The sequence below is a fragment of the Lepidochelys kempii genome, chromosome 7 (assembly GCF_965140285.1).
Source record: "Lepidochelys kempii isolate rLepKem1 chromosome 7, rLepKem1.hap1, whole genome shotgun sequence".
Classification (NCBI taxonomy): domain Eukaryota; kingdom Metazoa; phylum Chordata; order Testudines; family Cheloniidae; genus Lepidochelys; species Lepidochelys kempii.
In genome coordinates this window covers 40,366,141-40,381,338 of record NC_136386.1, presented here as the reverse complement: position 1 = coordinate 40,381,338, position 15,198 = coordinate 40,366,141, and the positions used below count along the sequence as shown (strand labels likewise).

Sequence of the window (15,198 nt, the reverse complement as noted above, 5' to 3'; positions counted from 1 at the left end):
CAAAAAAAAAAAGTTTATCTTATCACAACCATAGCCAGATATCCTGTGCCTAATTCTGAATTTTCAAAAACATAAGAAGAAGCACTTGCTCCAAATAAATTGCTGACTAGAAGTCTGTGACTTGGCCCACTTTCTTCAGTGCTGGGACAAGAAGAAGGGAGCATAAAGTGTTCTTGGTAGAGTGCCTTAGTTAGAAGAATATTCTATTGCTTTAAAATATTTTATTTGTTTTTAAACTTGTGCATTAGTTTAAAGTTATTAAATGATTTATATAAATGTATTAAAATAACTGAAGTATTAAAATATTTGCCATTTATTAAACATGTCAACCTGATACAAGTTAGAATAATGTATGCTGCTTGGTTCCTTTGGCCTATCATGTAGTCCTGATTAGTGAACAAAAATGCAATTTACAATCCGTCCTAAATCTAAGGTTAACATGTTCATATGACACCAATTATAGTTGCCCTGGTTTCAGAACAGTAGCAAATTATGAGCTAACTGTGAATACATTTACCTTTTGAGTATTATAACAATTCCAAATGACCAAACTTCTTCCTAGTTCTTGCGTATTTAAAAAAGGGACTAATGTGTGGCCAATAAATCTGAATGATAGAGTGAATGCAGCTTTTTGGTGGTAAGATTTCCTACTGCGTATGAAATGTCATGTTTCTGCACAGTGCTGTGCATCACGGTCAAATGCTTAACGTTTGGGAACAAAACAACACTTTGAGAACACTGCTGTTTATTTTATTATTTTTATAAAATATGTAAATACTTGTCCTTATAGCCAAATTCACTTTTACCTTTGCAATCTTGCCCAGCTGCTGGTTCAACAGATTATTTTTCTACAAACTATGTTAGAAATCAAAGACAACAGATCCTTTCCCCAAGGTCTATTATGATGTGCTTTTATTTAAAAAAAAAAAAAAAGCATGTGGAGATGGTGTGTAAATACCTGAGAGGTAACTGCACAGAACAGGCAGAGGTTAATTCTGTTGTAATAGGGTGGTGTTAGGATAATGCCCTGCAATTGAAAAAGGAAGACTTAGTTTAGACAACAGGAAATCTTTCATTAAATTAAGCAGTTGGTACAGTTTTCCAAGGGTGATCAATAAGATGCTGATGCTAGAGGTGTTTAAAAATAAATGTGATAACACACAGGTGTAGTATAGAGTTCAGAAGAATGTAACAAATAACCCAAAAGCTCCTTTTAAAACTTTATCTATGGACTACGGTCTCCTGATCTTACATTTATATGATTCACAATAATTGAATGTTGTTGATGTGTTTTTTTCCCTGTGGCCTAAGAGCATGGGTTCAAATCAGATTAGATAAAAGTGTGGGGTACAAACAGCAAATGGTTTGATTTGTTACTATTGCTCCCTGTAGTTAAAAATAGTTGTTACTTTTTGTGTTTCAGGTTTGGTGATGTCTGCCATTACTGTAATAATTTTGGTACTGTACTTCGCTGTTGACACTTTTGTTGTCAACAAGAAGCAGTGGTTGCCCGAGTGCACTCCTGTTTATGTTCAATATTTTGTCAAGTTCTTCATCATTGGTGTTACTGTGCTTGTGGTTGCTGTTCCTGAAGGACTTCCACTTGCGGTCACTATTTCTCTGGCTTATTCTGTTAAGGTAAGCAGTGGGGGGGAAAAAGAGCTCTTTCAACCAACTCTCAATATGTTTTAGTTTGGCAGTTGACTCGCTGTTTAATTTTTATGTGGCTGGTAGAAAGCTGGATCACACATCAGTATAATCAAAATGTGCAGTTTGACTGAAGCTTCTTTAAACATATTAAAGGTACTTCAAAGTAAAAAATTCCAACAAAATAAATGTATTGACGTTTCTGTAAATGTGCATTGCAGAAAAATGTACTAAACAAACACTAAAAACATTTACTTATTGAAGACAAGAAGAAAAGGAGGACTTGTGGCACCTTAGAGACTAACACATTTATTTGAGTATAAGCTTTCGGGAGCTACAGCTCGCATCATCGGATGCTGTAGCTCACGAAAGCTTATGCTCAAATAAATGTGTTAGTCTCTAAGGTGCCGCAAGTCCTCCTTTTCTTTTTGGGGATACAGACTAACACGGCTGCTACTCTGAAACTTATTGAAGACAGTCTCTCAGAAATTCACTGTGAAAATTTATTAATGGGAGAAGCACAGTCTTTTTGTATATAATATCTGTTTATCTTCCTATTCCCTGCTGCATCAGTATAGTTTTTGGGAAGGATTTTGTTCTCTTCAGTAACTCTCTACATTGAGACATGAGGTTTCCACATGTGTTTGTGTGTGTATTATTAAGTGCTGTTATAGTTGCCCATAGCTAATGTAAATGATTCCATTAGGGAATTTAAGGGAATTAAAACTGGGATTACGGATTTTGAAGTGGTAGATTATTCCCCTATCAAACTCTGTATTCTCAGATTACTTTAGAAATCTAATCTACTAACAGCACATTGTGTTTATATAAAACTTTCATCTGAGAATCTCAAAGCGCTTAAAAAAGGTAGACAATTCTGTTATCTCCGTTTTACACAGGGAGAAACTGAGGCACAGAGAACATGAAGATGTGAAGTGATTTCCACATTGTCACACAGCCAGGCAGTAACAAAGTTGGAAATAGAGCCCACATGTCCAAACAGCCCTGTGTGCTAACCATTAAACATTGCAATCGCCTGTTAAATCAGTTGCATAAATACATACTCACACATAGGGCCAGATTGTGATACACCATTGTTTGCATTTCGGGATACCTTGCTCCAAAGAATAGATTTACTGACTTCAGTGGGACTTCACTTGGGATAAGGGACCACTCTGAGTAAGAGTATGACAGATTGGCACAAGGGTAAAGATCACAGCCATACTGTGGAATATTCACAGTAGCAAATTTTTGTAAAATTCATTGCCCCGGTGATGATAATGCATTTTATGATGCAAGAGCATATAGTTTTACCTTACAAATCTAATAATACTGGGATTTGAAATACTGTAAAAGAGCCTAACGCAGCCGAATAAAGAGAGTTTACTAAAACAGATTATTTTCAGAGTACTGCAGTTCAGTTCAAGATTAAAATAAAATAATATTAATTGATTTACAGGTGGGTAGCTTTGGGTTCATCTGAGGCTTGCTGTTGTCATTTAGCTTCTATTTACACTCTTTTGTATTTGCAAATTTTGATCTGGCAGGAAGTTTATTTTTAAACAGTTAATTACTAATTGTTAAATCTCTACCATTACGGTGCTTGGCTGAAGGAAAACAAAAATCTGTGTAGTAATTTAAGAAAAACTTATAAAATTACATGAGTGCTTAATATTTCTTACAGTGATCGCTGTTTTAAAATGGCCTGTTGTTTTAGCTAATGTTTTGTATAGCTAAATAATGTTATATCGGTATTCAAGCAGTTCCTTAGAATGGATACACTGCAAATCCATTCATCAAAAGCAAAATTGGCAAGCATTTTAAGGGGTGACTACTATATGTTCTCTACACTGACACATTGGTAAACAAGCGTGACTACACTCTAATAGTCACATCTAACTTTATGCATTTTTACTATGATGAGAGATTTTAAAAATCTGTCATAGCAAATTTTTGAGGCTTTCTTACTTTGCTTTCCATCAGAAAATGATGAAGGATAACAATCTGGTCCGCCACTTAGATGCTTGTGAAACTATGGGTAATGCGACGGCCATCTGCTCTGACAAAACAGGGACACTAACAACCAACAGGATGACAGTAGTACAAGCCTACATTGGTGATGCCCACTACAAAGAGATCCCTGACCCAGATTCTCTACCAAGCAAAACCCTCGACTTGCTGGTTAATGCAATTGCCATCAACAGTGCTTATACTACAAAAATTCTGGTAAGTAGGCTTATTGCAGTTAATCAAGTAAAATGTGGCAGGAGAAGCTGAATGGGTTTTGAAGCATTGTTAATACTTCAATAACTTGTCATTGATCATGAAATATTAAATAGGTCCCCAAAATGAGAGTAGAAGGGACAAAAATGTACAAATTTTGTTTCTTTCTTTAAGAATGGAAATGTTACCATATATTCTTTATCAGTCATTGTTCAATTGATTAATACAATTGATTATTGGAGGGATTGATGCCATGCCTGGTCCCAGAAACAAGGGCCACATTATATGCTGAAACCTCTGATATTGTTGAATCAATATGTGACTCTGGATCCAAGCTGTACACTTGTAACTTTGCTTGCACAAATAGTTTTCAATGGCTTCAGTGAGACTATTTGAGTTTAAAATTACTCATGCGCACAAGACTTTGCAGGATTGGGACCTTAATTCTTGAAATATGAAGAATTAGATTGGTGGGATTAATGGATATTCATTCCAAATTAAATGGATGATGAATTTAACTCAGTGTGTAAAGGAGGACACTCTGGAAGGAGCAGATATCTAAAGGGGCTGTAGATTCCACTATGTGGGAGGATTAAGAGGCTACAAAATTCTGATTTCTGCTGCCCCAATTTATTTATCATTTGAAAGGGCAAATGATGCTTTTTTTTTATTCCAATCATAGAATCATAGAATATTATGGTTGGAAGAGACCTCAGGAGGTCATCTAGTCCAATCCCCTGCTCAAAGCAGCACCAACGCCCACTAAATCATCCCAGCCAGGGCTTTGTTAAGCCAGGCCTTAAAAACCTCTAAGGATGGAGATTCCACCACATCCCTAGGTTACCCATTCAAGTGCTGCACCACCCTCCTAGTGAAATAGCATTTCCTGATATCCAACCTAGACCTCCCCCACTGCAACTTGAGACCAATCTTAATACTATAACCTGAAACTTTTTTATAGAGTACACTGAAGCTTTTTTAGGCTTATGAAATAATTTTTTGTCTATTTGCACGTTTGTACGGAACTGCCTGGAGTGGCCAAAATACACATTAATATGATTTTAAAAGCTGTCAGCCAAAATACAGACAGAGATAGTATATTTGCAGAAACGTGAGAAAGTAGAAGTCCAATTTCTGGTGAGCTACTAAATCCAAATCAAGGTTTTCTTTGTTTAAGAATTCGTTAACAAAATGCTGTGTCTCTTGTAATCCCTGGCATGATTTTTAGGAGTGATGATATGTAGGCATTAGTTAGCAATAACCATTTATAGGAAGAGGAGTTTGTCGAGAAGCCTGACAGAAATCTCAGTGGTTGTCAAGTACGTTTATGGTAAAAGTGTTTTTGCAGCAAGGGTCTGTATTTTTGTTACTTCTTTTTAGAGTCTTTGAGCAATGGAAGTATAACATTCTGCTACCCTGAGCCATATTTTTAGATGACCTGACTAATTTCAACCTTCCGTTCTCAACTGGCTTAGTGTAAATGTACGTCCTGCTGTGTCACCGCTCAGAGCAAGTATTTTAATGCAGTGGCTTTCATAAAACTAAAAATAAACAGACATGTCTGAGCTGAGAGATCTGACTCAACTTTTTCCTAACACTGGGCCAGATCTGGAGAGGAGCTTAGTCTTGATAAACAACAATAGATGGAGATACTGAGAGCATCTCTGTTTTGTCTTTACAGGGATCTCACCATCTTACATGTTTCATTCCTCTTGTACATGGCATATGATTATTATTGTTCTCTAGGAATGGGAGTGTCTTGTCCTGTCTTTGTCCTGTGATTTGATCACTGGTGATTGACAGGGTAGATATTCCTTGTTGTTTTGAGAGGTTGTTTTAGTGCTTGTATGCTAAAGACTTCAGAACCCATGAAGGGGCTGATATGTGAGTTAAAATATATTTCAGTGCCTTAGCACCCCATTAGCTTGTGGTATGTGTGATTGGCTTTTTCATTATTTGTATACTGTGGTAGTGCCTAGGTTCAGGCCCTCATTGCGCAAGGCACGATACGGACAAGAGGAACAAAGACAGTCCCTGACCCAAAGAGCTGTCAAACCAGGATGATGACAAGATGCCACAGATTAATATACAGACAAACTGGGACGGGGGACAAAAGTTAACTGTAAAAAGTAACAACGCATTTTGAATAAATGGTTTGAGAGCGCCTACTAGTCAGAAGTGACTGCCAGGCAATAGAGGTAGAGGTAGGCTTTCAGGGAAGACTGAAGAGGGAAGTTGGGAAGTTCTTCCCATCGATGAGAGGCAGTGTGGAAGAAGTGTGCAACGGTGCTTGTGAGTAAATTGGCAATTGAATTAGGTGTTACTGGTAGAGTGAAAGCATTGTCAATCTCATGTCCTTTGCGTTTTAGGTTTGTTTTTTCATTTTAAATTGTCGAGATTATAACATGTTGAAGAAGCATCTCTATCCAAATTCTGTGCCAGTTCAAAGTTTCCTAGCATCTTAATACTGGAAATAATATTTGTGTGAGAGTACTGCGTAATAGGACAGCAATATGTTCTCCAAAGCGATATACTAATGATCCTGGACAAACTGAATGAATGTTTCCCTTTTCTCTTGGAGTGACGTCCTCGTTGATGAAAATTAATTTCCTATCCAGTGTAATTCAGTAATCACATTTTAGTTTCAATATGATTTTGTATTCCTGGCCAAGTTTTGACCTCATAGCTCCTGATTAAAGTGGATCATGTGTGTACATTGAAAAAGGTAAATCACTATGCATTATCATTTCAGTTCATTTTAGCTTTGGGTTGAACATAAACTCTATTTCTCTGTAAAACAGATAAATGGATGAAATCCTAGGTAAATCCTTAATTGTTATCTCCACTGTAGGATTTATATAGCGCCAGTATTTGGATTTATCTGTTTGTCAGCGGTGATTATCTGTCTTATAAGCTCAGTGATTACAATATGGACTTCAATGAGAATCACAACTGTACTATAAGCATTTACCTTCATTTTTTGATTATATTTATGACATGTTTAAGGGAAGGTGTCTCAAAGATCTCAGCTCTGATGTAGAAAATTTAAGGTCCTTGTTCCACAGCACTCATTCTATTTAGATCATAAATAGGTCTGGTATAAAATACATAAAGAGGTTTGTTTTCAGGACCAGATGTCCAAGATTATTTTTTCTGCTTGTTCAGAATGCATACTTAGTCACACATTCTTTGAGCATACTTTAATGAAATTGTGGGTATCAGCTGACACCCAAAGGGCATGTGTATTATGTCACAAAGATGAAAGTTTGCTTGTTCTATTAATAGTTATACAGATCTATATACTCTTCAAGTTGCACATTGTGTGAACTTACATTAAGTGATTATATATTGGACCATAAAATTAGTCAAGATACACCGCTGAACGAGTAATGATGAGTTCCCCCTCACATAGGAGTGGTTCTAGGCACCAGCAAAGCAAGCATGTGCTTGGGGCAGCATTCCAGCTATCCCTTTTTTTTTTTTCTTGGGCAGTTGCGGGTGGCAAAAAACCTAGAGCCAGCCCTGCCCTCACGTCATCTTTTATTTAAAGAGCAATAGAGCCAGTGATAAAAATACAAAAAGAAAACAATGTCACTGCTTGGGATAAAATATTTTCACTTCCCTGAGAAATCAGAGACAAATTATTCCACTAGAGTTACAATACCATTAAATCTAGCCCTTTATAATATTTTTAAGAACAAGATATGGGATGAACTAAATTGGCATTCAGTTCACTTCGGAGCAATGTTACTGCTGTTTTCAAGCTAATCTCCAGAAAGCCTTTTTTCCAGAATAAATATGAGACCACTTTCAGAGATGTTTTCCCAGAGAGATTACAGCTCATACACTTTTGCTTGTAAACTGTAGAGGGGATTTAGTTTAATTCTTCTATTAATCTGAAAGCAAAATCTATGTTTTGGGAATATTCTGATTGCACTTTGAGTAGCTGTACTTCTAACTGGCATACCACGGAGTTGCTGGGAAATAAAGAGTGCTAATATTGGTCTAAGCTAGCAGCCATAACTTTTCTTGAATAACGTACTAGTATGCAAGTTTGATTTTAACCAAAAAGGTATTCATTCCCCTCTTAGAATCACAGTGGATATGTTTATGGTAAATGTCTCCTTTACTTTATGGTATAATAGGCCTCTGTTAAATGGAGTTTCCAGTAAGCTCTCAAGTTAGTAGTGTTCAGCTCAGGCCAAACTTCACCAACCATTCTTTATTATGTCTTGACAATGGATGCCTCAGTTTGTGCTGCATAAGTCCCGTCCACTGGAGTCAATAGAGCTCCACCAAGTCACACTAGCTGAGTATATCTGGCCCCATATATTGAAATCAGATGGTACAATTTTGGGGGCAGAGAATGTCATTTACTAGGTACAAGAGAGCTGTGCTGTTTGTTACCAGCTAACATATAGATGTTATATTTCTAAGGGAAAGGGCAAAACTTTAATTTCCCTCTCTAACACACTAAAGCATGTGTAATTTTGCCAAAATATGATTTGAAATGTAAAACAGACAAACCCAACTGCTTCCATTAATGCTCTGGAAGAATTAAATTTTAGTTCAATAATTCATGTATTTACCATTTAAATATTTGTAATAGGTAGGAGTCTCTAATTAGTTACCGAAAAAAGCACAATTGAAACATAAAACCAATACAGAATTTAAAGAATGTGTACAAGTTTACTGGAGTGGCAGTACAGAGAAAAAATGCAGTTCCTTTTCATGATATCATCTATCTAATAGTGTAATGTTGCCCGTTGTTGTTGCTGTAATTTATTTTTGGTTATGCTCCAATGGCATCCTTTGCAATGTACAAGATAATATGAAGACAGGTCTTCCCCCAAAGGGCTTATATAAAAGAGAAGATCTTCTGGGTGAGAGATGAAGGCGTGATTTAGATTTTTTTTTGTTCTAATGAAAGATCTTATTAAAATATGTATGTACATGTGGAGAGAGTTAAAAATTGCCCTGAGAAACTGAATTTTAATTTTCTAGATATTGAAAGGAATTCTAGAGATATCAGCCTAGCGGTTTGCTTGTAAAAATAAATACTGGGATAGAAAAGGTAGCGTTGTTCCATCAAAAAGTGCACCTACATTTAGTAAAAAGTCTAATTCAAAATACCTGAATGGACACTCTTCATGGTTTTTACACACACACACGCGCACAAATTGCCTCTGGGCTGAGAACTAGCATAAGGAATTGCATCTCAGAAAGTGATTACTTGGGAAAGGTGTAAATAATTGAAAATAAGCCTTTAGCAAAATAGGAAATTAATTAGCTGCCTTACAGGAATAAATGAAAATTGTATGTGGATGTTGAGAACATAGAATTGGAATCCAACTGAAGCGATCTTTTTATTTGTGAGAAAAATATTTGCATCCAAAAATAGCTATCTGTAAGGGCATATGGTGGTTCTTCTGTCAGAAGTTAACTTACTTGAGACATGCTAAGTACACAAAACATGCTTCTCTTTTACAGACTGTTTTTACTTCGAAGGTCAGTGAATCAAGTACTGAAAAACTTTTTTTAAATCAGAGGAGAGCAGATACATCGAGATCAGCATAGCCATTCCATGTAAAGGACCTAACCAGTGACTTCTCAGTAGCAACTTACTGTCATTTACATAATTTCATCATTCCAAGATGCACTTCTATATTTTCTGTACAAATTACATCATTAATTTTAATCACTGTGCAGGTGACAAACTGGAAATTTAAGGAGGTTTGCTGTTGAACGCTCATCTTGTATTGGAGGTTCAAGCTCTTTAGAAGGAATATAAACTTGCTGACATGATGTTCCTGTCTGAAAGATTACCAAATCCAAATCACTTCTATCCTTTATTAACCAGAAACCCCTAGCTGTCATGAGAACAATAAAACACATACCTACTGCTTGTAAACGGTACACTTGGATGCATGATTACACCAGCAAGGAATTACTAATTACTCAATGTTTACTACTCCCCTGTATATCTTGTCCCACAGTCTCTCCTGCTCTGCATACTATGGCTACTGTAGGTACCTAGGACTGTCGATGTTCAGTTTTTACTGATGGTCACTGTAATATACTGGCACGCTCCATAGATAATTACATATTTTCAAATTAAATTTCTTCAGATGAGTCAAAACTGGCATTTATTATTCAAGAATACATTTCTGCCAGGTGGAGCCAGCAGCAACAAGGGCCGGGTTCAGTATCTAGGAGGTTCTTTTTCAACAGTACAACACAAAACTGGCTCTAGCCCCCACCCAGTGACCTGGGACAACTACACACCACCCCCTGGGCCCCTCTAAGAGGCAGTACTTCTCCTCTCACAAACACAGAGTCTGAGTATAGCAAAAACTTTTAATAAAAGGAGGGAATTAACTCAGGATTAATTTGGGAAAACACCGCAACTAGAGTTCATAAATATTAACACAGCTCTCAGTGATTTCAGCTGTTAATGGGGGAGCCTCACTGCTGGTGCACACTGGGCAGTCTCTTGCAATAGAGACACTGTCCCAAAGTAGGTCTAATCTGTAGACCTAGGTATCTGTGATTTTTAGCTCTGCAGCGTGTAGCAAGACTCTCAATTGAATCTAAATTAGCTCTTTTATTATACCATAGAGAGGAAGGATCAAATGGGGTCTAGGATCCTTAAAGAGAGCCCACACCAACAGACGCAACTACCTGTCCCCACCCTCTTTAAACTCATTGGGATGTGGAACCCATGTCCCCTGCCTAGCGAGTGCCGTTCAGTTGAGGGTGAGTCCCTCCATTGGGGTATGCCAGGTACAGTTCTGCCGCCCTCGGGTCATACAACAAGGATAACAACCCTTTATTACTCCTGCCCCAATAACAAGGAGACTGAGGATCCAACACCAAGCCACAAGTGATCATTTGGGCAAGCAATCCCAACATGCTGAGCATGTAGGCAGGGTGGGTGTGTTCATAGAATCATAGAATATCAGGGTTGGAAGGGACCTCAGGAGGTCATCCAGTCCAACCCCCTGCTCAAAGCAGGACCGATCCCCAATTAAATCATCCCAGCCAGGGCTTTGTCAAGCCTGACCTTAAAAACTTCTAAGGAAGGAGATTCCACCACCTCCCTAGGTAACTCATTCCAGTGTTTCACCACCGACCTAGTGCAAAAGTTTTTCCTAATATCCAACCTAAATCTCCCCCACTGCAACTTGAGACCATTACTCCTTGTTCTGTCATTTGCTACCACTGAGAACCGTCTAGATCCATCCTCTTTGGAACCCCCTTTCAGGTAGTTGAAAGCAGCTATCAAATCCCCCCTCATTCTTCTCTTCCGTAGACTAAACATGCCCAGTTCCCTCAGCCTCTCCTCATAAGTCATGTGTTCCAGTCCCCTAATCATTAAACAAGTCCCCTTGTTCATACAAACAAGATCAGCTTCTCAAGTCTTTTTCCACAGCAAACCACTAGATGTCAGGGGAGAGCTCATTGAGTCCCTGCTTACACACGTATGCCTTCATAGAAGCTTTAAAACAGATTTTATGAAATTATATGTCAGAATATACTATTTTTTAAAAAAAGGTGAACAGTTCATTTCAAAGGTGAACAGTTCAAAGGAAAGCCAGAATAAAATAGCTTTTTATTCTTCCAAAGAAATGTCTAGTTATTTCATTACCTGAAATTGGGAAGTTGGTTTTGTGCTCAATTTTTGTCTTTAAAAAAACCAAACACACAAATCAAGCCATTTCTTCCAACGTTAATGTGTAGCTGAAGGTGCCTTCTTTCTCAGAGATACATGAAGGCTCAGGCCACATCTTACTTTTTGAAGACAAGTTCACCCATCACTGCTAACAATATTCTGAGAGGGATAGATAGATAAATAAAAAGAGGGACAGAAATGGTAAAGAATGAGGAAAGGTGGAGGAAAACTTTCACTTATATTAATCCAAAATGACATCCAACTAAATGACATGGCCTAAATTCTATTTTATCCTTTCCATAGTTTCCTACTTAAAAAATTAAGCTGAAAAAATTGCTAACAATCTCATTGGTTGACTTCGGGGGAGGTTTGTGAGACTGAGAAGTCACCTGACAGGCAGATGATTAACTTGTCAGCCAACTGACTTCCCTGTATATAAGGAAGTCCTCTTTGTGGAGGAAACTTGAATGGGGGGAAGGGTCAATATGTTAGCAGCATCTACCCACTCTTATGAAAAGTGTCATAAGATCTTTATCCACACATAGCAGGGAAGGCTTTACTTTTTAGAGTCTCCTCCTAAAGGATAAATTGTATTGTTCTCTGGTTGCAGCAGGAGTATGAAGTTACACTTTTTAGGATTTAGGCTTATGGCTCCACGGTATGTGTGTAGGTAGTTTGGATCTACTGCCTATATCATGAAACCTTATCTCCCCACGTCTGCTCTTTGATTTCTATTTTAGGAATAGATTGTATTTTACAAATGCTCTGTAATGTGGAGTTTTGTTTTTTTATGTTCTTATATTACATTATCTCTTCTATTCATTCCCTCTGAAGCACCTGGCATTGGCTACTGTTGGAAGACAGGATATTGGGCTAGAGGGACCTTTGGTCCTACCCAGTATGGCCGTTCATTTCTTTCTTGTGTTTTCTTAAATTCTTCCCTATTTTGAATTACACACAGACTGTGCTGACTAATTAAATAGGGACAAATGAACCTGTGCCTTTAAAATCTTATTTTAAAATAAAATTATATTTTAAAAAAGCAGTGAGACAGATTAAATTTGTGTTAGAACCACTGATAGCCAGATGCACTACTGCACTTATTCCAAAAGTGCTAAAATGATGGAGTGTTGTTTCTAAATCTGCTAGCCGTTAGAACCATAATTTAATTTGAATTTGAAATATCATTTGCTTTATTTCCAACATCTGTAGAATGTATTTATTGGAGTGCAACATAATACTGAAAATGAAAATAAAGGACACTGAAAATAAAATGTGGAAACTCCTTTTGAAAAACATAGTAAATACTTGGTTCACGTTGCTTCAGAAATGTTTTAAATTCTCTTTATAAAAAAGAATAGCTTATTCCAGTTTCTCTTCTGTTATAGTATATGATTTACATAGGAGTCAATGATGGAAAGGTGTAGTCTGAACATAAGACTCTGAATGAAAAATTCTGAGTTCTAATCCTGTCTTGTATCATGCATTTTTTTGCTTTATAGGCAGGTCACTTAACCTCTCGGCCTCAACTTTTCCATCTGTAAAAAAAAAAGAAAAAGAAAAAAATACTCTCTTGTTTATAGAAGTGTTGCAAAGATTACTTAGTGTAAGTACATTGTAGATGGAGCAAGCTATGCAGTACTAGGTATTATTTTTATGATTATTAGAAGCAATGCACTCACCACAAAACACTGAAGTAAAATAGCTTTTTCGTAAAAGCTTTTTTATAAAATATATGTCAAATCTTTTCACAGAATAATTTAGGCTGGAAGAAAATGACCTATTATGGCATATGGTGCTTTATACATAATAAATATTAATAATGGGTCATTTAGTCAGTTTCCTTTGCTTCTAGAAGTGATAATTAGCAGAACATAAGAAGCATGGTTTGCCATTGCAGTTTTATATAATAAGGGAAATAAATATAGCTACTAATTCTCATTAAACCAGACTGAATGAATTACTAATTGAAAGAAGCTGGTTAAAAAAGATGGTGATAAAGTCCTTTGCATTATTGAGTAAAACATGTCTCCTGTGTTATTTCAATTCATATTAATTTTGTGCTTGGAAAAGGTGCTTGACTGACACCATTGTAAAATGAAGTCTTTAGGGGATGCCTTCCTCTAAATCGAAATGCCTTCCTTCCAAACCCAGTTTATCAGAAAACTGGACCCCTTCACTGAATAATGACCTGTACTGTCTGTGCCAGATTGACAATACCCTGAACAACGTTTACAGAATTAAGATAAACTTTATTGAACTAAATTAAATCTTACTGAATTAGGATTAGAGCCTTTGGGGGATATAATACTAAAAATGCAGTTGTGTATGTGTTGTTGCGGCATTGTATGTACCGTGATAGACCCAGGCCAGTTGGGTACAGCGGAGTAGTAGAAGGCAGATATACTGGCCACTGGATAAGCAGTTTTCTGTTCCCTGACTGACCAGAGCAGAGGCTGCTCCAGGCTAGGGTGGACACATGACTCCAATTAACCTTCAAAGAGTTAAGTGACGCCATTAAGCTAATGTGAACATCTGACTCTAATTAAAGCCCCTCTGATACTATAAAAGGGCTCACTCCGGTCAGGCTGAGGAGAGCCAGGAAGCCAGAGGAGAAGAAATGTGGCTGAAGGGCTGGGTAATGAAGACACCCTCAAGCCACTGGAAAGGGAGCAGTAAGGTAAGGGAGAAGAAGGCGTTAAGAGAGAGAAGCAGGAGAGCTGTGGGGATGTGGCCCAGGAAATGTAGCAACTCTGGCGGTGAAAGGTCGGCTGCCAACAGCTGCTGCTATTAGGGTCCCTGGGCTGGAACCTGGAGTAGAGGGCAGGCTCGCGTTCCCCCCAACCCACCACTACAGAAACACCTCCTGGGAGGGGAAGACAGGCCCCTGTCAGGACAGAAGGCTTATGTTCTGGAATAAGCCCGTAGGGACAACAGAGACTGTGGGAGTTCTCTCACCAACCTCCTGGCTGGCTTATGATGAAAAGAGCTTGGTAGACTGTAACCCTGGCCCTAGAGAAAGAAGGGCTATGTGGAGGGTCGCAGTGAGCCTCTGAGCATAAACTGCCTGGAAGTGCGGGACCCATGGGGACAAGGTCGGAGCTCTGCCACAGCACTTCTTTAGCAGAGAGGGGGGATGTTAATCAACTTCCTGTTGTCAGCCTTAGCACCCTCTGGGGAGATATGCATATGCTAGTTCAAATTGGGTTCTCCAGAGACCAACAGACAAAGAAAAGATTTTGGATAAAAGCCTGTGTTTTAAACTGACTTAGGACCTTCCTCCAGATCCACCAAATGGACACGACCCCTGATCTACAGAGGACCTGAATATTTTTTGGAGGATTGGAAGGACTTGGCCTACTGAGGCCTCATAAAACTGTGAGCTTGTGCTGAGCAGAAATGCTGATTAACCTGTAACTACAAAGAAACCCCTGGAGTGGGTTATGTCCTGTAGGCACGTGTGCAGTTTCTTTTATTATTTTTATGTGTTTTATCTGCGATGCATTTTACCAGAAGAATAAAGTACGCTTGAGTACAAAGACCTATGTAGTAACTTATATCTGTAGCAATCATTCTGCTCTTAGTTTCTAAGGAGAAACTGTTTAGGCAGTCATCTTTGCTTGGAAAGGCAGAGAACTATGCAGCCTGGATGTATC

General features: G+C 37.9%; 1 protein-coding gene across 8 annotated transcripts in view; it reads left to right on the top strand.

Annotated features, from left to right (window-relative positions):
* Nucleotides 1–15,198, top strand: part of ATP2B2 (ATPase plasma membrane Ca2+ transporting 2) — a 422,382-nt gene that overhangs the window by 295,290 nt on the left and 111,894 nt on the right. For all 8 annotated transcript variants that reach the window (XM_078853700.1, XM_073352327.2, XM_073352326.2 and 5 more), the window contains 2 exons: nt 1,424–1,638; nt 3,631–3,873. In XM_078853700.1, the coding sequence (XP_078709826.1) occupies nt 1,424–1,638; nt 3,631–3,873 (458 nt within the window). The remainder of the gene's footprint in view (nt 1–1,423; nt 1,639–3,630; nt 3,874–15,198) is intronic.